Here is a 28,000-nt window from a genome sequence, read left to right as displayed (position 1 = left end):
AATCTGAATCTTGCGAGATCTCGTTCATTTTTATATTTTTATTTTTCGCCAATTATGTTAAGAGAAAAAATTCTTGTAATACGCAAAAATACATATAATTAATTATTATGTTATCGGCTTACTCACGTAATTGTTTGACGAGGAACTCGACAGTAGCAGCGCGACAATCGTCGCGTCGTGTGTCGCGGAATGCTGTTCATGAATATGAGCCTCTAGCATGGCTTGAAACTAGTCGAGTTCCTCGTCAAACAGTTACGTGAGTAAGCCGATCACATAATTATTAATTTAGTATGTCTCACGAAAGTTACAATAAAAATAATACATATAATGTTAAGAACACTAATAATATACATTTTTGTTAGTACATATCCCACAGACGGAGTCTAGGTATATATGTGGTACCAGAACCACCAGCTCATACTCATTGAAGTATACTTGGAGATCCGTGGCCCTGGAGACTATCTTCACCGTGTCTCTGATGTGAGATATCCTGTGAAAATAAATGGAACATTAATATGAATGAGAAAAACTGAGTGATCGAGTGAAAAATAGTGTTGTTAGAGAAAAGTGTGGTTTGAAAGACATGGATTGAAAAGGGAATGTTACGATGGTTTGGACATGTAGAAAGGATGGATGAAAACAGATTTACGAAAGAAGTATACAAGGCAAATATGAGTGGGACCGTCGGTAGAGGGCGCCCCAGACGGACATATAGCGACCAGATTGGCGATATATTAAAAAAGGGCCAAATTAAAAGTACCTTTAACCGACGAGCATGCATGAAAAGACTGATGACTGTTGATGAAGCGAAAGAAGTGTGTAAGAACCATGGCAATTGGCGTTCCATTGTCTCTGCCTACCCCCATGGGAGACAGGTGTGAGGTTATGTATGTATGTATGTATGTATTTATATGAATGTCTTTTTAAACCCATCTAGTGTCAGAAGGTGCTTTTCCACGTTTGGCATCGACCAATCATATTTATTGGTACACGGGTTCAGCTATGTTTTTTTTTATTTTTTATATGGAAAGATGCGTGTTATGGCTTCCCTATTATCGATACATCGCGTAGGTACTTGAACTGCGCATCTTCCTCCCACAGCTTCACAGCTTGGTATCGGCGGAAGCAATCGCATAGTTCACAGCTTAGCTACTACATCTTCATAGCATAGCTGCATAGCACATATTTGGTAGAAAAACACAATTAAGGGGACACAGACGAAAAAGGTCTTCGAGACACAAGTCCACTAATGAGATTACTAAATTGTTTCAGTAGGTCTGTACCAAAAAGTGTCGCAGGTGCCATGATGGTGGTGGCATCATGAACTCACCTATAATACTTGGTTTTTTATGGTATAAGCCGGTAAACGGACGGATCACGGCAAGCAATCGCTACCGCCCATGGACACCCGAAATACCAGAGGCGTTACAAGTGCATTACCGGCCTTTTGGGGGTTAGGAATTTTAGAGTTGTTGGGGAATCAGGGATTGGAAAGGGTAATTGGGCCTCCGGTAACCTCAATCACACAACGCAAGCGTTGTTTCACGTCGGTTTTCTGTGAAGCCGTGGTATCACTCCTGATGACGTCAAATAACTTACCAGAAATGGTTGCCCCCATTGCTGCTGTCCACGATAGGTTTCTGCTCATCCTGTGACGTCACCAGCACGTAAAACCCTCCTGTGTATATCTTCACACCATTCTTTACTTTTATTACTGCGAATCTGTGAGGAAATATGAATAATATTAATATTTTTTAGTTGAACGCGAAGCGGTGCGGTGACACGCGAATACAACGCGATGCGGTGTGACGGCGGCTATGTCCTACGTGCATGTGAATCGTTACGCTATGTTTCTATTTCCGAAATTATACGGTGCCATGTCCAGTTCGCGCGAAAATATCAACCCAATTGATCGCGTTCGCGCCGCGCCTTACCTTATACCACATAGGTTTAGTCAGGTAAATACATTTTGACACTAGTATTAGAACTCGAAACGGGATATTTAAAATGTTTTTTACTCATCAGTTCATCCGTGATCATGGCGCTTGCAACAGTGCCGAAATATCGGAAACATGGTAAATATCCCGTTTCGAGTTCTAATACTAGTGTTAGTGACCATGTCAGTTTAAAAACTTATACATTTTGATAGTTTGTTGTTTTCGCAACCGCGCCGCACCGCATCGCCTTCGCGTCTAGATCGCTCGCGCAAAACGTCGTGTTAGATAAAATATTGAATAAAAACATGACTTACTGTGGTTTAACAGTGCAATCAGCCAAGATGACGTGCTCAGCTGTGTCTGACGTCATCACCAGCTCTTCTCCTCCGAACAACAAGTGTACCAAGTTGTCTTGGACGCGACATTCACCTAAATTAAACAAATTCAATTATTACAAAACACATTTTTTAAGGAGGGAAAATCATCCAATGACTTCTCCCGCCTTGGGCGAGGCGAGAGGAAGTGTTAGACTTTTACTGACTAAAAACCACCCCGTTCCTACTCCTGCTTTTCCAACCAATCAAAGGGCTTAATACGAGATCTCGCCGCCGTCCATGGACACCCGTAACACCAGAGGCGTTACAAGTGCATTGCCAGCTTTTTGGGGCTTAGGAATTCGAGGATTAGGTAGATTGGGGCGTGGGGCAATTAGGTCTCCGGTAACCTCACTCACACAACGCAAGCGTTGTTTCACGTGGGTTTTCTTTGAGGCCGTAGCATGGCTCTCCTACACATAAGTAAGTAAGTAATAAAAAAATAAAACGGTGTCTGAAAAATACCGACTTTCAGACACTAAAACTGGTGGTGCCCATAAACCTCGAAGTAATCGGTGTACATAAATAGAAAAAAATATATACCGGCGGAATTGCGAACCTCCTTTTCGAGGAAGTCGGTTAAAAGTCACAAAAGAACTACTTACGGTACAGTCCCAAGGTCTTCATGATCTGCACATCAGTCCAGCTGTCCAGTAACCAGGCGAAGTTATCAGACTTGAACTGCATGTCAGCGCCCTTGTTGACACTCACTGAGGCTAGGCCATTTCTTTCCTGGAAACAACAAAAATATCAACATCATTAGCTAGAAGACATGGGACAGGAGATATAAAATGGGAAGGTAGCCACAACCTCCCAAACTACTGCAACTCCTGTGCACCAGGATCTACAGTAGATACAAACATGAAAACACCGGAAAGGTATTGGGACAAGCTCGTCAAAACCTCCCCAAAACCGCTGCAACTCCTGTAAGCCAGGATCTACAGTAGATACAACCATGAAAACACCGGAACACTGAAGTCCGGCGCGTCTCAGGGATATGAATGACTGTCTTGGATCCCGCAACGAAACAAATCAGAAGATATTATTATAGGAGAAGAAAAAGAAAACGATAGTTTCCACTTCTCTCGGTGAATTTAATGCAGGAGTCAGAATGACAGAAGCCTAAGATTGCACAACTGGGAGAATATGGCGAGTCTGTTTCCACCAGTGCTAAGCTATGTGTACGAATGAATATGATTGGTGGAAGCCAAACGCATCCACAGCAACGTAGCATAGCACATCAGGGTTTATCCTTCCTGACGCTATAACTCCAGAACGCACGAACCGATTTCCACGGTTTTGCATTTGGAAAGGTCTCGGGCTCCGTGAGGTTTACAGCAAATTCAGGAAAAAATTAACATTGGTGGTGAAACTCACTCTGGTCGAGCCGGCTCATTCGTGCTGAAGCATGGCTTTCCCACACTTATAATAAACTAACTACTTCCGCGCGGTTTCATCCGCTCTGCTTAGCTCCTATTGGTCATAGCGTGATGTTTTATAGCCTATAGCCTTCCTCGATAAATGCACTACCCAACACAAAATTAATTATTCAAATCGGACCAGTAGTTCCGGAGATTAGCGCGTTCAAACAAACAAACAATCAAACAAACAAACTCTTCAGCTTTATAATATTATAGTCTTCCTCAATAAATGGACTATCCAACACAAAAATAATTATTCAATTCGGACCAGTAGTTCCCGAGATTTGCGCGTTCAAACAATCAAACAAATAAACTCTTCAGCTTTATAATATTATTATAGTATAGATGTGCCACACAGCTGCGGCTGTATGGGCCTCGTTAGTGGTGGTAGAAAAGGATTATACTATAACTTACTTTGATAACCGCAGTCATATTAAGCGGTTCCTTGCTGTAACTCCTGACGAGCTGGCCCAGAGCAGTCTGTGTCACTATATCAGACTCCAGGATACCCATCTCTGATAACTGGAATAAAAAATAACTTTTGTATGCAATACAAAATATACAAATATGTGCCTTCAGAACAATATGAGTTGGCTTTACGTTTAAAGTAATCAAAACAAAAGTGCGTTCGGCGCTCTGATTACTGTTGAGAAGTCCATTGAAATGTTATATAAAATAATATTAATTCAAAATTTAAGAGACTTATTATAATAAACTGCTTTTAATTGAATATTATAATTGAAAAATAAGAGGTATGTAAGAGTCGTTGCAATAGGCATGTTTCCTACTAGTCAAATTCAATAGGTACTTTTTTCAAAATGTCAAAAACAACATTTTCTATAAACTTTTTATGAAATACTCTATTATAACGTGATTATGACGTCAAATAGCAGACTTATTTCTAGAAATTTAGCTAGAAAAATTCTAAATTAAATAGTTCTTGATGAACTACTTAATTTATGAATGAGAGTGTGATTATTTTTGAATATTTTATTGTATTGAAAAGTTGTAATCATTTATTTTTGACCCAGTCATCATCCCTATTGGCGGTCCATTGTCTCTGTCTACACCAATACAGACAGGCACGAAGTTATGTATGTAATTTAAAAATAAATAAATGGCTGTGTGAGTGGCTGGGCAAGAGGATGCCGTGCAACGTGTAGCGGGTTCGATTCCCGCACGAAACAACTCTTTGTGTGATCCACAGATTGTTGTTTCGGGTCTGAGTGTCATGTGTATGTGAAATTGTATGTTTGTAAACGCACCCACGACACAGGAGAAATCCTAATGTGGGACAACGTCCTAACAACCCCTTGTATGCCGTATATAAAACACAATAGAAAATACATTCTGTCTTGCGTGTATCCATGTTTTGGGCACAAGAGGTTTATTCCAATGCAGTCTAGGGATCCTGTGGCATCAAGCAGTTATTTTTTGATTTGAAAGATTAAATTATATATTATTTTTATTTGTATAGAAGCATTATTTCAAAATTGTAAGTGTACATAATATGTGGGCACTATGTTTGAAAACCCGCTATTTTATTTTACAAATTGGTTTTATAGTCCCGTTAGTTTTGACGTATGGTAGTTACATTGTTCCTACATATATATACAACAGATTAATAGTGTATTAGAGATATTGTAAAAAACCTTTTTTTAAAAGAGTAACGATGGAGTTTCTTGCTCGTTCTTCTCCATTCGAAGCTACAATTTGGAACGAGCGCCTAGCTTCACTGACAGACAGACTAACGGACAATTCAATTTGACGTTTCAAAAGTGCCTAATTTAGGATTAATTGAAATAAATATAAAAAAAAGAGGGGAAAAAAATGATGAAACTCACATTACTCCCAAAAATTTTCACCTCGAAAAACCTCTCGAGTTTTCCATATAAGTTCTGAGGAATACCCTTGTACTTCAGGGTCAGCTCTGATGCTGGACCGGACTCGAAGCAGTCGGTCTTGTTTCCTGAGTAGGTGATGGTGAGGTGACCTTCATAAGACGTTGGGTGGATGGCTATATCCTGGTCTGATGCTCCATGACTGATGTCCTGTTCTCGAAGACATATCTGGTGGTGGAAAGGCAGAATTAAAGATTGCTTCTGAAATTTTGATGATGCTTAGAATAAGTACTAAAATATTAAGAAATAAAATCTTCCCAATCCCCGATTCCCCAACAACCCTTAAATTCTTAACCGCCAAAAGGCCGGCAACGCACTTGTAACGCCTTTGGTGTTTCAAGTGTCCATGGGTGGCAGCGATTGCTTACCATCAGGTGATACGTCTGCTCGTTAATTGACGTGTTCCATAAAAAAACGTAAGTAAAAACTAAATTGCAGTAAAATAATTAATTATTATTACGCGACGTCCTGCGTGACCGATCAAGAAGCGAACGCGAAGCGGTGCGGTAACAAGCGAATACAACGCAAACGTTATTTCACGTCGAGGGTAATCGGGCCTCCGGTAACCTCACTCACATAACGCAAGCGTTGTTTCACGTTGGTTTCCTGTGAGACCGTGGTATCACTCCGGTCGAGCCGGCCCATTCGTGCCGAAGCATGGCTCCTACACTTACTGAAAACACCCCATTTTGCTTGCCCCAAAACATACACCAGCCGTGATGTTATCCTACGACAATAATGCGAGCTACGTGGCTATCTCTCTACCTACCCCCTTGGGATGCAACTATGTGTGAAAGTAAAAGGGAGAACGTGTAATGTTGATGTTGCTAAGAATGTACTCTTTTTATACACGGTTTACCTTTTAGTGAGAAACGAACGAGCGATTTTTTGGCAACTGTTGCGGGCGATTTTGTTGCTATTAGTGCTTGAAATCTAATATATAAAATTCTCGTGTCGCAGTTTTCGTTGCCATACTCCTCCGAAACGGCTTGACCGATTTTGATGATTTTTTTGTTCCTATCTCATAGATACCGATCTATGAGAATCGGCCAACATCTATTTTTCTTCCCCCTAAACAGTATAGACTAATCTAGTATAATATTATAATAATTTGAAATACATACAGAGTGACTTGTAATACGTCCTATGGGGAGGTGACAATACAACAAATTTCCTACAAATTAAGCCCTCAGGTAATTTTTTCAAGATAGTAGAGAGTCTTTTAATTTATAAAATTTTTAAGTATGGGAATTTGAAATCTTTGCCAGTTTGTATTGTTCATCTTATAAAGTCTCTTGATCGCTATTCGAACATGGCTCGTTTATTTATTTTTTAGGAGGGAGATCATCTAATGACTTCTCCCGCCTTGGGTGAGACGAGAGGGAGAGTCAGACTCTTACTGACTAAAAACCACCCCATTTCTACTTCTGCTTTTCAAGCCGGAGCCCCGGTAAACCCGCTAGATAGTCCGCAGCTACGGATTCAACCGTGGTCGCAAGTCTAACTACTCTACTCTCTGTTCCCTCACTCACAGATTTTTATTAACTTTTTTTAATCTATCATTTTTACGCAATAAGAATTAACTGTACAACGTAATGACTAATATAATATGCTAATGACAATAACTGAAGACTCACCGTCCACTCCTTCCTAGTAACATTATCAGCACTAGGCTGCAGACCATGTATCGTCAGCTGCACGTTGGCGTTCCCTCCCGTGCTCTCGATCTTCGTGAGCGCTTCCATCTCGAAGAATACCTTCTTCGGCTCTTCCTGGCTGTGATAAGAAGCAGAAGTGAATTAGGAAACACATAGTAATTGCCATTTGACTTGTATCTAATACAGTAATATCTACATATGTATAAGATAATGAGAACATATTGGGTTCAAAGAATATTTTGTCTTTGACTTTTACATTGACATGATTTTGACTTTAAAAATAGACATGCTTTTAACTTTGACGTTGACATAACTGGGACCTTGAATTTGACTTTGGCTTTAAATTAGACATTAACATGCCCATGACTTTGACATAGCTTTCACTTTGACATTACTTTGACTTTAACATGCCTGTCACTTTTTGACATCGACATTTGCTTGACTCTTTCTCTTTCTTCTCTTTCTCTTTCTCTTTCTGTTTCTCTTTCTCTTTCTCTTTCTCTCACTCCTATTCTCACTCTCACTCTCACTCTTCACTCTCAATCTCAATCTCAATCTCACTCTCTCTCTCACTCTCACTCTCACTCTCACTCTAACTCTTACTTTAAACGACTTACTGTGTAACATACCTGAAATAATTCAGCATCATAGAAAGATCAAACTTCGTGGTATCTTCATTGACGCTCATCTCATTCAATTGGATCTTCAACTGCAGAATGTCGTTGGCAGTCTTCATCAAATGCTGTGGTGGAAGTATCAGGCCACAGGATCCTGAGGGTGGGGAGGTGAAGAGGAGTATGCTGTTTAGGATGATCAGGGATGGTTGGATTGAGGTTAAGAAGCTGAAATTAGAGAGAAATGACAATTTATAATATCATAATAAAGGATTTTCAAGAAACTATATACTTATATTATAATTATATTATAACTTTCGTGAGACATACTAAATTAATTATTATGTTATCGGCTTACTCACGTAATTGTTTGACGAGGAAGTCGACTAGTTTCAAGCCATGCTAGAGGCTCATATTCATGAGCAGCATACCGCGACAATCGCCGCGTCGTATACACAACGCGCGCGCGAAATTTTGTTGTTTTGTTATTGTGATAAAAATAAAACTAATGAGTATACAAAAAAAGTATCTTTGGGAAAGTTGTTTGTAATCATGAGTACAATTACGTGTTTAAATATCGTTCACTAATTACCAGTCACCCTATATGTTGAAGACAGATGCACTTAGTACTTACTCATAGTGATTGTTTTTAGATGTAAACAGCTTGTCTAATACTTCAGCTCCAGTCATTGGTCGTTCGCAGTCGAAGAACACGCTTTTATTGTCAAGATTCTGGAATAAACATGGTAATTATAATTCCTATGTGTATTTAAAAACAGTCCTTACGCGACGTCCTGCGTGAGCGATCTAGAAGCGAACGCGAAGCGGTGCGGCGACACGCGAATACAACGCGATGCGGTGTGACGCGGCGGCTATGTCCTACGTGCATGTGAATCGTTTCGTTTTGTTTCTGTTTCCGACATTATAAACAAACACGTGACGGCACCGCGTCCAGTTCACGCGAAAATATTAAGCTAATGATGCTCATCGCATCCCCATAGATTTTGACAGACAACAAGTGTAGAAACAGGATGGTTTTAATTTACCAAGAGTCTGACACTCCCTCTCACCTTCGGGTTGGAGAAGCCATTGGATGATTTTCCCATGCAAAAAATAATCCACAGGCGGCGTCAATTGCTTACCCTAAGACGATACGTCTGATTTGCCTCTCAACTATCGATTTTGACAGACAACAAGAGTAGAAACAGTATGTTTTTTTTTCGCCAATTGCATACCGTAAGGCGATACGTCTGCAAATTTGCCCTTAACAACCCCATAAAACCACCCTCTTCTTTAAAGTATACAATATCTTCACGCTCACCGTCAAATTGTCACCAGCAGTGACTGTAGAAGTGGACTTCAACGATGAGGTCTCCACAGCTATCTGTGCCCGGGAGTGCATCGCCACACCTCCTTGCTGGGCTCCTGGGTTTGGCCATGTCAATCTAAATGATAATGATAAATGATCAATCTCTTAAATAAGTAGATGAGGCCGAACTAAAAATATAAAATCAGTTTAACACAACTTCGTGATTACTGTCTACACACGTAATATTTGAGGTCACTCGTTTAGTTTTAGGAATTATTTGGAGCTCATAATAATAACCAGCTTGAATGAACTCGAGCACTCTCAAACAATTACGTGAAAAAGTTAATATCTTTTTTTTAAACATTAGGATTTTCTCCTGTGTCGTGGGTACAAACATACAAGTTCACATACATATCACACCCAGACCCGGAACAACAATTTGTGGATCACACAAAGAGTTGCTCCGCTCACGCAAGCAATCATTGTGCCGATAGTCGTATCTGCCAATGTCGTATAGTCAAAAGCCACCTAAGTAACGTTAGATGGCCAGGTCAAGAGCCTGATACAGAAGGCAAGTACTTCTAGACATAGCGCGTATTGTCCGGAAATTCCTCTCTGATGAGCCTTGACCGTCGGTAGCTTGGTTTTCTCCCGTTAAAGGTGGGCTACTGTTTTTTAAACTTTTAAAAGTTTTATTTCAAAAAAAAAATCACGTATTAGAAATAAATAAAGAAAAGTTATAATTTTTACTTACTCAATATTCTTGTCCACATTAGAAAATGACACGTTGAACTTCATTGGTAGATGAGCTACCAATGATTGTTGAATGCGTGCCGAGTGCAGGCTTCGAACCAGTGGACCGTCAGTCGAGAGTGTGGTCACTGATGTGCCTTGGTACCTGGGGGGTGTAAGGATTACCAATTATTAATGAAACAGCGCTCCCACTTGATTGACTGGACAAAATTTTGGAAGGAGAATTATGCTGCTTTTTTACCAAAGATGTGGTAAGTAGCTATGCTAAAAAGACGTAATTGCTAAGCTGTGAAAGTATGTAATTATTAATGAAGTAGTCTGAGATGCATATTTAAATAGACCACCACAGATGGGGCCCTGTAGGGGTGGTGCCGCCCCGGAGCTGCGGACTGCCTAGTGAGTTACCGGGGCTCCGGCTCGAAAAGCAGGAGTAGGAATTGGGTGGTTTTTAGTCAGTAAGAGTCTGACACTCTCTCTCGCCTCACCCAAGGCGGGAGAAGACATTGGACGATTTGCCCCCTCAAAAAAGTGTGTTTTATATTGGTAAAAACATAGCCTGTATCACTTTGTTACTTCTAGATAGCTAGAAGGATTTTTGTGGCTGGAGATAGCTCCAGCCACAAAAAATCATACTAAACCCACAGCCTCATGCATGAAGAGTGGTGTTAAATCTCCGGGCCACTATGGCCACACGATATCTCTTAACATAAATGTATAATATAAAAATAAGTCGGATTTTCCTCCCTAACGCTATAACTCCAGAACGAACGAACTGATTTCCACGGTTTTGCATTCGTTGGAAAGGTCTCGGGCTCCGTGAAGTTTATAGCAAAGAAAAGTTCAAGAGAAAAGCAGGAAAACAGGGAACATCTTTGGTTGCCAAACGGAGTTCGCCAGGTCTGCTAGTGTTTACATAAAGATGCTAGAAACTTTAATTATCTTCTCGTGCCCCCAAAGGAGACATGCGTATCCGTTGTTCGTATGACGTATTACCTGATATGCAAATCATTTTTCCAAACTTTGTCTTGAGTAGAGGGCGCTGTGAGGTTCCCTCTGATCGAAGCGAAAGATAGGATTGTTGATTGTAGACGGATTGGAGTTCCTGCAAAATGAGAGAATATAGTACCAGGCTTTTTAATCTTTAGAGGTATCTTACGACAGAAACATAGATACAGAAGCGAACGTGTTCAAAGTCCTATTTAATAGAGGATGAGCCTATTGCCATAGCTCGGGCAAGATCGCAAGACTCGAACTATGACAGAGATTTCTCTGCTATTTTTGAAAAACTGAAAGCAACCAGTAACTTTTGATGCCACCGAACCACCTCCGCGCTTGTTTGTTTTTTATGTATAAGCCCGTAAATGAGCAGACGGATCACCTGATGGTAAGCAATCGCCGCCGCCCATGGACACCACCAGAAGCCTTACAAGTGCGTTGTCGACCTTTTGGGGGTAAGGAATATAAGGGTTATTGGGGAATTACGTTCGTACGCGGCCAGTAATGGAATTAATCAAACACGGGGAACAAGCGCAGAGGCGGCTAAGTGGCGACGCGGTGGCAGCGTGGAGGCGGCGCGGTGGTGGCATCGTATATGGGGACACTAATACTTTGTTCGGCTAGGGAATCGAATACTTTTGCTCAGCAGTACTCAATCAACAAAACTACAGCATCATTTACTGCATTCAAGATGGCAATAGAATATTTCTGTTAACAATGAGAAATACTTGGTATTCCTTATTATTTCCAAGACGCCATATTAAATAATATCTCACCCATTTCGCTAGGAATGTTGACATCAGTCTGGAACGGATAGTACACGATCTGCTGGTTGATGTGACTTCCGAAACGAAGGAAATCTTCAATGTAGGCCACTGAAATAGGGATGATGACGGAGTATGAAAATTAAATATCTATTTAGTCCGTCAGTTAGGTAATGAAAAAAATATTTTTTTATTTTATCATAATAATATAAGATAACAATACTTGGATAAAAAAATCAAAGTTTAGGAGTGGGAGCAAATACGTCTTTTCTACGTATAAAACGTACCTAAAAGTGACGTCACGCAATATTTCAAATCGATATATCTTCGAAAGTATTTGTAATGTTTTAAAATAATCTACTGTGTTTATAAACGCACCCAGGACACAAGAGAAAACACAAGCATGGAGCAACGTTTTTTTTTAAATACTTACAATCCTCTCCGCTACCACTTTCAAAGCGCGATTGGTTCATATGTGTCGCGAATACAGCTTTATCCTGGATCTTTATCACCACATCTATGTGAACCTGTGGAAAGACAAATGTATAGGTAAGAAGTAGACTATCATCACTATATGGACCTGTAAAAAGACAAATGAATAGGTATAAGAAGTAGACTATCATCACTATATGGACCTGTAGAAAGACAAATGAATAGGTAAGAAGTAGACTATCATCATCATTATCATCATCATCAGCTACAAGACGTCCACTGCAGACATTTCAGCGAAAAGATTAGTAATTTCAGGAAACAGATTTTGCTAAAGGCTTCCAGAGCATTTTTGGGGCGAAAAGTCATCCAATGACTTCCCCGCCTTGGACAAGGCGAGATGGAGTGTCAGACTCTTACTGACTAAAAACCACCCCGTTCACCTGCTTTTCAAACAAGAGCCCCGGTAACCCGCTAGGTAGTCCGCAGCTCCGGTTCAGCTCCAAGTGCAATGGAAGGGAAACTCCTCTGTGGTTTACACGTTAACCGCCACGTCAGATAATAGTAATCGACGATTAGCAAAGGATTTGCCTTCAACAGTTTTCTTTCGTCACTTAATGCTTTTAAAAGAAATTAAGCAAAACGCTTCGTTTAAGTGAATGAACTAGGAAACTTAATAGACTGCACGGTTGGTGCGGTGGTTGGGCAACTGGCTGCCGCGCAACGGGTAGCGGGTTCGATTCCCGCACGGAGCAACTCTTTGTGTGATCCACAAATTGTTGTTCCGGGTCTGGGCGTGATGTGTATGTGAACTTGTATGTTTGTAAACGCACACACGACACAGGAGAAAATCCTAATGTTTTTTTTTTTTAAATAATAATACCTTCTCCGGCGCCTTCACAGCCCATACTCTCATTTTCTTCAGCACATGGATCAGATCTTCCACCTTCAGGTTCTTTTCATTAAAGTGGTTCAGCTTCTTGAAGAGGCTGGTTGCTACTCCTTGCATTACCAGGTAGATCTGGAATTAAATGGATCATCATTATCATCGACAACAGTCTCCCACACATGTCATGCTTCGGCACGAATGGGCCGGGATACCGCGGCCACACAGAAAACCGACGTGAAACCACGCTTGCGTTGTGTGAGTGAGGTTACCAAATGCCCAATCACCCCCTTCCCAATCTTCTCAATCTCCGATTATACAATAACCTCTAAATTCCTAACCCCCAAAAGGCCGGCAACGCACTTATAACGCCTCTGGTGTTTCAAGTGTCCTTAGGCGTCGGCGATTGCTTACCATCAAGTGATCCGTCTGCTCGTTTACCAGCTTATACCATTAAAAATGGAAGAAGGATTGCGAGGCCTCGGTGGTCCGTCTGCTCGTTAAAGGGTCTGGTAGGGAAGCCTTTGCCCTCCAATGGCAGAATCACGTCTAAATATAAATATAGGTACTCACATCAACCTTGAAAGGCCGTCTCCCACCAGTACACAACCTAGCTCCAATGAAGTTGGGCAGCACACCCTCAGGGTCTCCCACACTGAAGACCTGCAGTGATGCTGCACTGTCCTCCTCCTCAGCGCTGATGATGTAGTTGTTCGTCGCCCAGTACAGAGGGTCGGGGTTCGATACCTGGTTCACTACGAATGGGACGTAGAAGGAGCTGGAAATTAAAATTAATATTGATGTAAATTATTTTAGAAAGGTGATAGACATAGGCTGCGTCTTTTTTTTTCCTTGGTCGAAGTATAATTAATGTTGAAGTATGATTAGGTTCGATTGCCGGTTCAAGCAAATTATTCATTTGGTTTTCTGTTTTGGAATTCCTCTTAGGTAGGTACAAACTAGATTATGACAGCGGTTTGGCCCGCGGTTCCGTGGAATAAAAAGTATCCAATGTATTTTTTCAAACCATAATCTACCCCTGTTTCAAATTTCAACCGAACCCTTCAGCCGTTTTGACCTGATTGAGTAACAAACATACACATAAACTGACAAATTTCCGCATTTATAATATTAGTAAGATACTTGTATATATCACTTTTTTTATTGGGACAAGCCCGCCGCAACCTCCCAAGTAGCTGTAACTTCTGTAAGCCAGGATCTACATTAGATACAACCATGCAAACACCGGAACACTGAAGTCCGGCGCGATGTCTGCAGAGATGCACATTACGGCACGTGATACCCCTATAAATGATAAATGATAAATGATATTTATTTTGCAAATAGGTTATAAAATAACACTTTTACACGTCAATCTCTTAAATAACTAGATGAGGCCGGCATTTCCTATCCGACTACTCTGAGAAGAAATGCCGAAACAAACTCAGAGGTCATAGTCTCTTTTAAAGTCCAGACAAAATCAATTAAAGATGTCGGAGAACCGTGCAAGTTGATTCTGTAGTGGTCTTTTGAGGAAAGAACCACAGCAGTTTGAGCGGACCTGTTCAGATGGCAGCACGCATGTGTCAGTTTACAATCAGCTCAGCTGACGGCTGTTGCTGAATGATCCGACGAACAACACCAACCAAAAGAACATTTGGGTAGGCCACACAAATGCTCAAACTGTCAGAATATAATTTACTAAAAATAAAATGACTAGCTAAAGTCTCACACGGTCCTCAAACTAACAATTTTAAAAGGAAATATAAAAATATAAAAGGAAAAAAAAATATATAAAAACAATGTCAAATTGTATAAAAAATGTAACTATATGTTACAAACATGTCAGCAAGACCTGTGTGGACATTATAGCAGTTCATTCCCAAGCCTGACTATCCTCCAAGTAGTCTTTTATTTTATAAAAAGCTTTACTACATAGTTTTTCTTTAATAACATTTTTAAATTTACTTAGGTTTAAACTTTGAATATGGCTGGGAACTTTATTGTAAAAGCGTATACATTGACATCTAAACGAACCGCTTATTTTCTTAAGTCTAGTAGTAGGAACAACATATTTATTTTTATTTCTAGTGTTGATATTGTGTATACAATGTACACCCACTTTTTTCACCATTTCTGTTTTAAGTCCCATGTAATAGAGGGTGAGCCTATTGCCATATACTGACACAATTCCAGATTCCGTGCTCCTACTGAGAAACTTTCGAAAAACGGAAAAAAAGCCCAGTAAGACTTTGCCCGACCCGGGAATCGAACCTGAGACCCCTTGGCCGGCAGTCGCACTTGCGACCACTCGACCAACGAGGCAGGCAGCGTTTATTTAGCGTGTAGAATAAATGTTTTTCTTTCTAACTTTTATATTTTATTTTACAAAGAATACACAACTCCACTTAGCTCCTAACTGTGACAATATGTTGACAATTTGTTCCCGCAGGTCAACGCCCTATAAAAGATTTCATTAAAGTTCTGTGTAGCAGATACATTCTAAGATTAGGTACTTTTTACATTGACCCACACTGCAATAGTCGCCTCTGTCGTATGTGTGTATAAATGTGAACCACAGTTTATATGAATCCCACCACTTGTCATTTCAATTGTTTTAAACCTGGTCATGTAACTTGTTTCAGAATTTATTATATTAATATTATTATATAAGCTTAGTTTTAAGCCCAATGTCTGTATTAATATGGTGGAAAATAAATAAATTTTATTTATTTTTCTTTTATTAACACTTTAAACGCCACGGGGGTCACCAATGACCGACGTTAGCGGAGGATTTGCCTTCAACAGTTTTCTATTGGCAGTCAAAGACTTAATTGTTTCATGTACAATTTCAAAACCATGACAAATGAATTATCCATACTATTAAAAATCGAATTCAATTGCATTAAGGCGGTCAATAAATCTTTCTTTTTTATGGTATAAGCCGGTAAACGAGCGCCCATGAATACCAGGGGCGTTAAAAGTGCGTTGTCGGCCTTTTGGGAGTTAAAATTTTAAGGGTTGGTTCGGGGAATCGGGTATTAGGAAGGGCGGTAATTGGGCCTCCGGTAACCCCACTCACACAACGCAAGTGTTGTTTCACGTCGGTTTTCTGTGAGGTCGTAGTATCACTCCGGTCGAGCCGGCCCAGCAGTGCCGAAGCATGAATCTTTGACGGACTAGGAAATCAAACCCGAAATACCTTGGTCAGATATCACAATTTTGTTTTTGTTCTTTAGCGCAGTAGACCGGCTATCGCGCAATCTGAGTAATCAACAAATGGCTTTTCCGGGTGTGTCATATGTATGTGAAATGTTTTTAAATACACCCCTGACACAGGAGAAAAATATTCTAGAGTGGAATAACGTTTTTAAAAACAGTCCACTGGTCTGGCGACAGACCCAAGCACTAGTTCTAATTCAAATTATTAGAAAACAACTATCTACAGATACTCACGTGACCCGATACCCAGAAAAGTTCTTGTTAGCCTCCAAATTCTTCATAGTCGCAAACCAGAACCTCTTCAGCTGATTATTGTGACAATTCCTAATATAATTGTGTATGAACATGAAGTCAGTTTCCCTCACGTTTGACGAACTCAGAAACGAGTGTAGAGCTATAATTCTCAGCTGTATGTGTTCAGTTTCGTTCGTTATTATTGGTACGGTCGTTTCTAGAACCTGGAAAAAATTAAAAAAAAGATTAATTTTGATCAAATTTACAGACATATTCAAAGTTATAAATATTTCAATGTCAAAAATATGTCAATGTCAAACTCATGTTAATGTCAAAGTCAACGTCAATCTGAATGTCAAAATCGATGTCAAAGTCAATGTCAACGTCAATGACAAAGTCTACGTCAATGTCGATGTCAAAATCATGTCAATGGCAAAATCGTGTTAATCTCAAGTCAAATTCAAAGTCAAAATCATGTTAATGTCAATATCAATGTCATAGTCATAGTCGAGATCGAAGTCAAGTTAAAGTCAAAGTCATGTCACATTCCAGTTTCCAGTCTGTTTTGAATCTTCCAATAGTATAAAACTAAATAATAAAAATCTTGGTCAAATTACCGTATAAGACTCTTCAGTCTTGGGGCTCCCAGCGAGCGCTGCCCAGAGCCTCTCGTGCCGGTCTCTCGTGGAGTCTGCGTGTATGATCCTCGTGTACGACTCTGCTGAGTAGCCAATGTTGCAGAGCCCTTGGAGCCATATCATCCTGTCCAGGTACTGAGGACAGTCTGAAAGTTGATGGATGATGGAGTTAAATATATGAGTAACAGCATCTTTTAGATTTTTGGTGATCTAACTGCGATCCCCAGTTCGTTTGACAAGTGTGGGGATTATGGCAGATCAATTTTAACTTGAGGCCACTAAAGGTTAGCGTCCACAGGCCCGCATCGTACGCATTCCGTATGACGTCATCAGTACGCAACTCATGTACGCATTGCCGATGATGCGGTCCGTACGATGCGGATCAGTGGACGCAGTTGTATGAGTTTCTATACAAGACAAACTATAATCCGTTGCGTGAGGAAAACTTTCACATTTATTACTAAGATTTACATTTCTGTCTTAAAAAAAAACGTTACTCCACACTATTTTCTCCTGTATCGTGGGTGCGTTTACAAACACACAATTTCACATACACACGACATCCAGACTCGGAACAACAATTTGTGGATCATACAAAAAGTTGCTCCGTACGGGAATCGATCGAACCCGCTACACGATGCGCGGCAGTTAGTTGCCCAGCCACCTCGTCAACCGTGCAGTCTAGATATCTACTAGATATATATCAGACAAAACTCACCGCTATACATCCTGAAATACTTCACGACGATGTTATCAAAGTAATCCTGCTTCACTTGAGATATCTCCATGGCCTTATGCAGTAACGTCGCGAAGCTCAGTATACCAGCGTGGCGGATATCTGGTGGGAAGTCCAGGCCCAACTTGCTGAGGACCTCCAACTCTTCCAAAAGAGCCTGGTTCGGGGCTGCCACGTTGAATGGTAGTTTCCTGATCAAGGATAGTAGGGCTGCATCTTCTACTTTTTCCTGGAAAATGTGGTGTGGGATCTTAGGTTGTATGTTGTACTACATAGCACAAAGAGACGGTGGCATATAGGTCTCCATTTTTTTTTTAAGGGGTGAAAATTATCCAATGACTTCTCTCGCCAGGGTAAAGGCGAGAGGGAGTGTCAGACTGTTACTAACTTAAAACCTCCCGGTCCAGGATTAGGCATCGGCCCTACTGGGCACGATCTGTGGTGGTCTGATGGCTCTTTGAAGCGCGCGCGGAACGCGACGCGCCGCACGCACGGGTCTGGTTCTGGTCGGGCGGCGAGTTAACTTTGCTCGCCGTCCGCAGACCCGCACTTACGGTGGCCGGGGATCATCCCGTGATCCCCGACGCCCGGAGAGTCTCTCACGACGGCCGTGGTGGTCACCGGTGACCGACGTTAGCAAAGGATTTGCCTTCAACTGTTTTCTATTGGCCATTAAAGACTTGCTAGCATGACTGCTTCGCAGAAGGAGGAAATGGTATCCCATGCAAACGCTCCGCGACATGGCCTGAACCAGAACCGGACGCAAGAGGTTGCCATCGCCGATCACGTCCTTAAAGACACGGCTGTGCTCAGCCCATGCAGGGCACACCGTCACTGTATGCTCCCGTGTCCTCCGGATGATTCTTGTAATGGCGACATCCGAACGTTTCCTTTCTTCTAACACTTCCAATCACAAAACTAGCCCATTTCACAAATTCCTTTTAAACTACACTATAAGCAAAAAACAACCTTTAAGTACTAAAAATAAAGTACCTTTTCCTCCAAAACCAAGTATTTGATGAACCTCACACAGGCGTCGCTTCTCGCATGTGGTAGGACTTCTAAGAATATGTTCCTAGCTGTTTCTAGCTCGTAACTAGTGCCTAGGACTAGGTCATTGAAGATGCTGATTAACGTCTCCTGGTTTAGTCTTGAAATTGTGCTGTGAAACAAAAAACAATATTAATATCGGGTCTTTTCAAGGTCAGAGTAAATAGGTACTTTCTAAGTCTCTGGCTCCATCCTCGGCCACATCTACGCTTCGCCGTCCTGGCAGTGAGCGGGTTGGTGGCCAAATGCAGACTTATCAACGTTAAAAAAAACATTTAAGAAAAATGTTTTTTGGGTTAGCAAAGAAACAGCCGTATCACCTGATGATAAGCAATCAGGACAGACAGACTTTTAGGATTTTGTGCCGTCCCGGGAATCGAACCCATTATTTTCGCCGCTGGTGAACATACCGAGCGTCATAACATCATCGCACCCAGCGTTGCTCATAATGAAGAGTCTATCTGTGACTCGAAACTAGTAGATCTTTTCTCGATACATTTATAACGTGAGTAAACCGTTGTCTTTAGTTAATATAGGTACTTTTTTATGGAATAGGGGGCAAACGAGCAGACGAGTTACCTGATGGTAAACGATCAGCACCGCCCATGGACACCCACAACACCAGAGGAGTCACCGGTGCGCTGCCGGCTTTTAGTTAAAAAAGGTACTTACTTCAAAAGGTCTATAAAATCCAAGCTGTGTATAAGCGAAGCATTCCTCACTATGTTGTCAGCATCGATACCTTTCCTAGCGATTTTCAGGAGCATCTGAAACAAATATAAGCATAAGTAACCAGTTAGTTAGAGATTAGTAAAGTGTGGGAGTCACATGCACATTTAGGTACAAATGACACCCAGACCCGAAACAACAATAAAATTTGTGGATCACACAGAGTTACTCCGTGCGGAAATCGAACCCGCTACACGTTGCACGGCAGCAGCCAGTCACCGCGCCAACCATGCAGTCATTGACGACACAACATTGATGAAGCGACGCATCGTGCGTATTTGTGAACCACTTTATGCAGAGTAGAGTCAATGTTTATTTAACTTCTTTATGTTCTCAAATTGAATTAACTGGTCCGGCATACGAAATTTCTTCACTATTGTAATCTTCAAACACAACACTACCTCCCATTAAAGCCGTGGCAGATAAGTACTTTTAGAACACCTTATACCGTATGGGGAAACCTCTTATGACTTAATTTAACCCACATATTGGCTAACGATATACGAAAAATTAGCGAAATAGGCCCAGTAAGGAAGCCAAAAAGTGCATTATTCTCTTTGAGCTAATTTGAACACTCTTTACAAATACGGCATTATAACAGCAGCGCCGCATGTCCGTAACATTCCTAGACAACCTACAACATTACAGCTCTTCTGTGGTCAAGAAACATGAAGCTGATCCCACAGAATTTAATACTTGATTAATTTCATTATTTATTTTGTTTGAAAATTTCGTTGAAATATTTAGTTGTATTATGCTTCTGTGGACGAGTACTACTTGTAGTTTCATTTAAGTCATATGAGTGATCTCCATACTGTGTATTGCAAGTTAAATTAAACCTTGTAACATACCTCATAAGTGATATTTTTCAAATAGGCTTGTGATAGGTTCCGGATGCCATTGGAAGGGTCTCTATAGTCACTGGCTACATACTGCACCGTTGTCTGAATTAAATTCAGTTTTTCAACACTTTTCGCCGCTTTATCATGGTCATAGGATATTGATAGGCTGTAAGAAAGAAAAACATATGTTTAGACACAACGTCTCGCCTTTTTATACCCGAAAGGGTAGGCAGAGGTGCACATTACGGCATGTAATGCTGCTATACAATGTACAATCACTTTTTACGATTTGTGTTATAAGTTCCATGTAATAGGGGGTGAGCCTATTGCCATATGCTTGACATAATTCCAGACTCCGTGCTACTCAAGTCTATTGGCAGATTTTTAATTTCACAATTATTATTTTTCCTGAGAAAACCGATGTGAAACAACGCTTGAGTTGTGTTGTGTGAGTGAGGTTACCGGAGTCCCAATTCCCCCCTTCCCAATCTTCCCATACCCCGATTTTCCAACAACTTTTAAACTCTTAACCCCCAAATATAAAACAAAGTCGCTTCCTCTGTCCCTATGTCCCTTTATCTGCTCAAATCTTTAAACCTACGCAACGGATTTTCAGTTTTTTTTAAATAGATAGAGTGATTCAAGAGGAAGGTTTATATATATATTACATGCATAATATCTGTGTCAATTATCGCTCTTCCCAATCTTCCCAATCCTCGATTCCCCAACAATCCTTAAATACCTAACTCCAAAAGGCCGGCAACGCATTTGTAACGCCTCTGGTGTTACGGGTGTCCATGGGCGGCGGCGATTGCTTACCATCAGTTAATCTAGCGTGGTTGGGCTGACGGATTAACTGATGGTAAGCAATCGCCGCCGCCCATGGACACCCGTAACACCAGAGGCGTTACAAATGCGTTGCCGGCCTTTGCACCCATGCGAAGCTGGGGCGGGTCGCTAGTATACCATAAAAAAGAAATACTTACTCAGTGTTAACTGCCAGTATGTGGTCATGTGTTTTGTACTGGTAACTGCCTCTCAGCTCCACTGAGCTCAGACCTTTGTAGTCATCCAGCTCGTATGTTCGCTCTGCTGACGATACTGAGTCTATCTGAAATAAGAAAACAAAATAAACAATTAAACATAGACTTGAACTAGAATTAAACATAGACTTGCTTTCTTTTCCTTTTTTTCCTGCCTCGTTGGTCGAGTGGTCGCAAGTGCGACTGCCAGACAAGGGGTCTCGGGTTCGATTCCCGGGTCGGACAAAGAATTACTGAGCTTTTTTCAGCTTTTCAAAAATTTCTCAGTAGTAGCACGGAGTCTGGAATTGTGTCCAGTGTGTGGCAGTAGGCTCACCCCTTATTACATGGGGCTGACAACACAAATGGTGAAAAATGGGTGTACATTGTATAGCGGTATTACGTGCCGTTATGTGCACCTCTACTTACCCCTTCGGGGATAAAAGGCGTGACGTTGCTGCTTGCTTTCTTTTCAAAGTCCTTTGTCAACATGCCACAGCTTTTGTATAAATCTAGAGATATTACTTGAGAAAATCCTACACTAGGAATTTCTCCTGTGTCGTAGGTGCGTTTACAAACATACAATTTCACATACACATGACACCCAAACCCGAAACAACAAATTGTGGATCACACAAAGAGTTGCTCAGTGCGGGAATCGAACCCGCTACACATTGCACGGCAGCCAGTTGCCCAGCCACCGCGCTAACCGTGCAGTCATGTCAGTCATTCATTTAAAACATACATACATAACCACGCCTGTCTCCCATGGCGGTTGGTACAGACAATGGAACGCCAATTGCCACGATTCTTACACACCCCTTGCTTTTAATTTAAAATATTAAACACGTCTTTTTTATTTTGCTACCGGAGAAAAATACTTTCAAAAATATATTGAAATGAAATATCACGTGACATCACTTCTAGGTACGTTTTATATGTAGAAATGACGTATTTGCTCCCCCACTCCAAAAGTTTAATTCGTTTTATCTAAGTATTGTTATCTTATATGGCAAAATAAAAAAATACGAGTTTAATATATTTCATTAACTAACTGACAGGCTAAATAGATTTTTAATTTTCATAGGAAATTAACACATTGAATACCGTGGTGATCACCGGTGACCAACGTTAGCGGAGGATTTGCCTTCAACAGTTTTCTATTGGCAGTCTATTGTAACTTTCGTGAGACATACTAAATTAATTATTATGATCGGCTTACTCACGTAAATGTTTGACGAGGAACTCGACTAGTTTCAAGCCATGCTAGAGGCTCATATTCATGAGCAGCATTCCGCGACACACGACTGTAGCAGTAGCTGCTCATAAATATGAACCTCTAGTACGGCTTGAAACTAGTCGAGTTCCTCGTCAAAAATTAGCCAATAACATAATAATTAATTTAGTATGTCTCACGATCTATCTATCTCTCCCAAACTATCAATTCTTCAATCTTTCAATAATCGATTGTCGCACTGCTACTGAGCTCAGTCATGAATATGAGCCTCTTGCATGGCTTGAAACTAGTCGAGTTCCTCGTCAAACATTTACGTGAGTAAGCCGATCACAATAATTAAGTCAAAGACTTCATGAATTTTCTCTCCCACCTAACTACTCACCACACTTCTCCCAGTGTACACTGAAGACCAGGGTACTGAAGCCCAGCTGTTCCTACTCCTGGCTGTAGGCACCTTCAGGCTGGTGAACTTCTTGATCAGGTTCCCTCGAGAAAGGTATATCATGGCGCAGATATCGTCTAAACAGGGCTGGGGAAAGATAGAAAGGTGTGAGGTTGCTTTTCCACCAGAGATGTGCTATGTAGCTATGCTAGGAAGATGTAATAGCTAAGTTGTGAAACTATGTGACCGTTTCCACTGATACTAAGCTATGTAGCTGTGCGAGAAAGATGCGCAGCTCGAGTATGCGATGTATCGATAGTATGGAAGCCATCCGTAACACACATCCATAGCACGCATCCATAGCACACATCCATAGCACGCATCCATAGCACACATCCATAGCACGCATCCATAGCACACATCCATAGCACGCATCCATAGCACACATCCATAGCACGCATCCATAGCACACATCTTTCCATATAAAAAACATAGCTTAACTGAGTCCGTTTCCACCAGTACTAAGCTATGTGTACCAATGAATATGATTGGTGGAAGCCAAACGCATCCACAGCACATTTCTTCTGACGAAGCGACACATCGTGCTGTATATGTATGTATGTACTTTTAACCTTCTAAAAAGGAAGGCATATTTTTGTGCACTTTACATGTATGCTGTTTTTTTTTTTTTATTGGGACAAGCCCGCCACAACCTCCCATCCTATTAGCCAGGATCTACAGAAGATACAACCATGAAAACACCGGAACATTGAAGTCCGGCGCGTCCCAGGGAAATGAATGACTGTCTTGGATCCCGCAACGAAACAAATCAGAAGATATTATTAGAGGAGAAGAAAAAGAAAACGATAGTTTCCACTTCCCTCGGTGAATTTAACGCAGGAGACAGAATGATTTAAGCCTAAAGGCACAAAAGAGATTGCACAACTGGGAGAAACCCAGTTGCCAAGCACCACGGAAATTTTACTTAAAATTAAATACTAAATGGGTTCTATGCTTAAGCTGTTATACTTGCTTCTATATGCTGTGTTTCTAGCTCTCACCTCATTAACAGAATAGGTGCCACTATCCTTGGTGACCTGGAAGTTGATGGAGATGGCCCTCTTCAGGTTCACCGACCAGGCTGGTTCCTGGCCAACGTATATAGACTTTATGTAGCCATTGTCCTGTAAAGCACAGTCATTATTAAATATTATGTTTGTTCTTTTCTTTTCACGGGACCTTAGAGTCCCGGACCTTTGGAAGACGTACGAGGAGCCGAAGCCAACTCGCAGAGGCCCGTTGAACAATTTTATTATTAATTACTATGTAATGTATAATCGCCGCGTATTCAATAGCCGCTGCGGAATACTGCTCATGAATATGAACCTCTAAAATGGCTTGAAACTAGTCGACTTCCCCATCAAACAGTTACGTAAGTAAGCCGATAGCATAATATTCAATTTTAGTATGTCTCATGAAAGATACAATATAATCAATTTTATTATTAGTGAAATGGGACATATGCCTCCAATTATCCCTGTATACATCATGGTAGTACACCAAAGGACAATTACCGGGTGATGCAGGACTATTGTGAGATATAGTAAACGGAAATTATAGGTGAGAGTGACTATGAAATTGTATGAGGTAGGTCCCTGTGCGGTGTTGGCGACGATTCTATAATGGTGTCTGTACACGGTGCTCTGCGTCCCAGTTTTCTCAGAACATTTACGTGAGAAAGTCGTTGTTTTTAGTTTATCAAAAAATTTACTTAACAATCTTTAGGTACACCTATAACATTGGCTGTGGACCATAGCTTCTTTCAACCATAGGTTCTTGTGCAAAAATTGTAGTAAAATTATTACCTGATACTCCAATTCCCATGGTTCCTTCAGGATCTGATCATCATCAGTCTCCAACTCGCGTACTGGTCCGTGATCCGTACAGCATACTAATTTCTGGAAAAGTAAAGAAAACAAAATTAATTTCATCTTCACATCATCATCAACAGCCTATAAGTGACCACTGCTGACCAAAGGCCTCTTCTCATACAGAGAAGGTTTGAGCGTTAACCAAGCAAGCAAGCGTGGTGCTAGCTCAATACGGGTTTTTTTAATTTCAAACTTATTATCAGAAATTATAAGTCCAAGGTTTCTCACGATATTTTCCTTCACCGTTTGTCAGTGGTGTCTAAACATGCTTATAAAGGACATATGTAAAGGTACATAACATAGTAGTAACTCAGAATTAGTCAATAGGTACTTTTTTCATACCAACGGTAGCAAATAGCACCCGGCCTACAAGATGGTAAGTGGTTACCGTGGCCTAGAACGCTTGCAATATTTGCAAGTTGGTAGGTTATGCGCAGGTGCACTATCATGCATGAGAAGCGTCTTAAGCCGACATGTCCACCAATGACACACACGAGAGCATGGATGGCGACCTATGGGTGCCGTAAATGGAACATAATCGGTGCCATTAGCTTGGGTGCCATTTAACCGGGTGCCCAATGTGGAATACCTCCTATTACTGAGAAATTTTCGAAAATTCGAAAAAAGCCCAACAACACTTTGCCCGACCCGAGAATCGAACCTGAGACCGAGACCAACGGGGCAGCCAAACAAACCAACGAATTTAAAAAAGAGGAATATTTAAGTTACCTCCAATTCATCCAAAAACAGTCTTGCCTTCGTGAAATTGTCATACACCTGTATATGCAAGTTGCCTTGCAGCTGCCAATAGGTGGCGCTTTTCCGAGGATTCCAAGTTCCAGTGGACACATTACTTTTTAAGATATAGACGTATTCTCTATGCTCGTGTGGAAACATCAGCTGTAGGCCTGATCGCAGTGAGTTTGTGGTCGTTATTGTTACTGAAAAAATAAGTTTAAAATTCATTATTAAGTGTGGTAGAGCCATGCTTCGGCACGAATGGGCCGGCTCGACCGGAGTGATACCACGATCGAGCAGAAAACCGACGTGAAATAACGCTTGCGTTGTGTGAGTGAGGTAACTGGAGGCCCAATTACCCCCTTCACAATCCCCAACAACCCTTAAATTCCTAATCCCCAAAAGGCCGGCAACGTACTTGTAACGCCTCGGCTTATACCATAGTATATGAGCACCTCAACGATTTCTTCTCCACTTTTGAAGAAGATAAAAAGAAAAATATATGAAATACATACCAACAAATATGAAGAATATTCTTATATTCATTTTCATTTGTGTATCTGAAAAAAAGTAATGAATTCCTTCAGTAAACCTCGCTACCATCAGTTGACTGGACATCTACACTACACGAGTCACTGTTTACATGTGAACATCGCTACCATCAGTTGACTGGACATCTACACTACACAAGTCACTGTTTACATGTGAACATTAGCTCATGACGATACCAGCGTACGTGTGTCACTGGACAGTGAACCTCGCTACCATCAGTTGACTGGACATCTACACTACACGAGTCACTGTTTACATGTGAACATTAGCTCATGACGATACCAGCGTACGTGTGTCACTGGACAGTGAGCCTCGCTACCATCAGTTGACTGGACATCTACACTACACGAGTCACTGTTTACATGTGAACATTAGCTCATGACGATACCAGCGTACGTGTGTCACTGGACAGTGAACCTCGCTACCATCAGTTGACTGGACATCTACACTACACGAGTCACTGTTTACATGTGAACATTAGCTCATGACGATACCAGCGTACGTGTGTCACTGGACAGTGAACCTCGCTACCATCAGTTGACTGGACATCTACACCACGAGTCACTGTTTACATGTGAACATTAGCTCATGACGATACCAGTGTACGTGTGTCACTGGACAGTGAACAAACTCTACACGCAAAAACTACGCCCATGTATTATAAAATACTAGCTTCTGCCAGTGACTTCACCCACATTATCGCGAGATAAAAAATAGCCTATGTGTTATTCCAGACCATAATCTACCTCTGTTCCAAATTTCATCCCAATCCCTTCAGCCGTTTTGACATAATTGAGTAACAAACACACAAACGTATAAACTTTCGCATTTATAATATTGGCAAGATTAAGTAGACCCGTTCAGTCTTTATAATTCCTAAGGAACCGATATTATTATTGAGTTCAATGACCCTTAAGACCAGCATCAGTCATTTAATAAGTTTTTAAACTGACATGGTCACTAATAATATCATTAGTTTCCACCGAACCAGTTCATCCGTGATCATGGCGCTTGCAACAGTGCCGAAATATCGGAAACTCATAGACATAAATAAACATGGTAAATATCCCGTTTTAAGTTCTAATGATACTAGTCATTTTGGCAAAAGTCAAAGTCAAAGCATTTATTTCAATTAATCCTAAATTAGGTACCTTTGAAACGTCAAATTGAATTGTCCGTCAGTCTGTCTGTCAGTGAAGCTAGGTGCTCGTTCCAAAGTGTAGTTTCGAATGGAGAAGAACGAGCAAGAAACTCCATCGATACTCTTTAAAAAAAATGTTTTTACAATATCTCTGATACATTATTTGATCATTTACCTATTGTATATATATGTAGGAAGAATTCAACGACAATACAGCGTCAAAACTAATGGGACAATAAAACCAATTTGTAAAAAACATAAAATAGCAACGCCTAATTCCCTTATTCGACGCAATTCCTATTTTTTTTCAATACAAAAATTACGTTTAGAACTTACTCTTTCTTTCACTATTACACACTACGTTTCACTCTCACTGTCAGTGTAGGATTATTAAATAATTATTAATAATATAATAGTTGATGTTATTATTGTATTATTATTGAATTATTATATCACAGTCAAGTGTAATGTGTTCGGACATCGCCGCAGGAATGACTCTTGTCG

General features: G+C 40.8%; 1 protein-coding gene across 1 annotated transcript; it reads right to left on the bottom strand.

The window, feature by feature from the left end:
• LOC118278534 (uncharacterized) lies at window positions 1–28,000 on the bottom strand. The gene is made up of 29 exons (XM_050703436.1): window positions 27,833–28,000; window positions 26,319–26,363; window positions 25,795–26,006; window positions 25,000–25,092; window positions 24,196–24,318; window positions 23,135–23,281; window positions 21,480–21,604; window positions 20,503–20,659; window positions 19,595–19,689; window positions 18,866–19,034; window positions 17,855–18,101; window positions 17,116–17,282; window positions 16,499–16,722; window positions 13,616–13,820; window positions 13,040–13,177; window positions 12,161–12,254; window positions 11,740–11,838; window positions 10,961–11,069; window positions 9,969–10,112; window positions 9,227–9,350; window positions 8,540–8,637; window positions 7,921–8,133; window positions 7,271–7,409; window positions 5,577–5,801; window positions 4,147–4,254; window positions 2,917–3,043; window positions 2,252–2,366; window positions 1,600–1,722; window positions 1–490 (listed from the first exon to the last, which is right to left on the bottom strand). Exons 2-29 carry the CDS (start codon window positions 26,353–26,355, stop codon window positions 340–342), a joined length of 4,008 nt encoding a protein of 1,335 aa, XP_050559393.1. The 5' UTR covers window positions 26,356–26,363; window positions 27,833–28,000; the 3' UTR covers window positions 1–339.

Source organism: Spodoptera frugiperda, chromosome 24, assembly GCF_023101765.2.
Source record: "Spodoptera frugiperda isolate SF20-4 chromosome 24, AGI-APGP_CSIRO_Sfru_2.0, whole genome shotgun sequence".
In the NCBI taxonomy this organism is placed as follows: Eukaryota; Metazoa; Arthropoda; class Insecta; order Lepidoptera; family Noctuidae; genus Spodoptera; species Spodoptera frugiperda.
The sequence above is the reverse complement of the archived record's forward strand: the minus strand, read 5'-3'. Positions and strand labels throughout refer to the sequence as shown.

What these genes read in the sequence shown, in the direction of transcription:
- LOC118278534 (XM_050703436.1), bottom strand. Translation starts at nt 26,355, where the DNA reads ATGAAAATGAATATAAGAATATTCTTCATATTTGTTG. An exon ending in TCTAAAAACAATCACTATGA is followed by an intron (nt 8,134 to 8,539) that starts GTAAGTACTAAG and finishes CTCTAATTTCAG; the next exon opens with CTTCTTAACCTCAATCCAAC. An exon ending in GAAGACCTTGGGACTGTACC is followed by an intron (nt 2,367 to 2,916) that starts GTAAGTAGTTCT and finishes TGTTTAATTTAG; the next exon opens with GTGAATGTCGCGTCCAAGAC.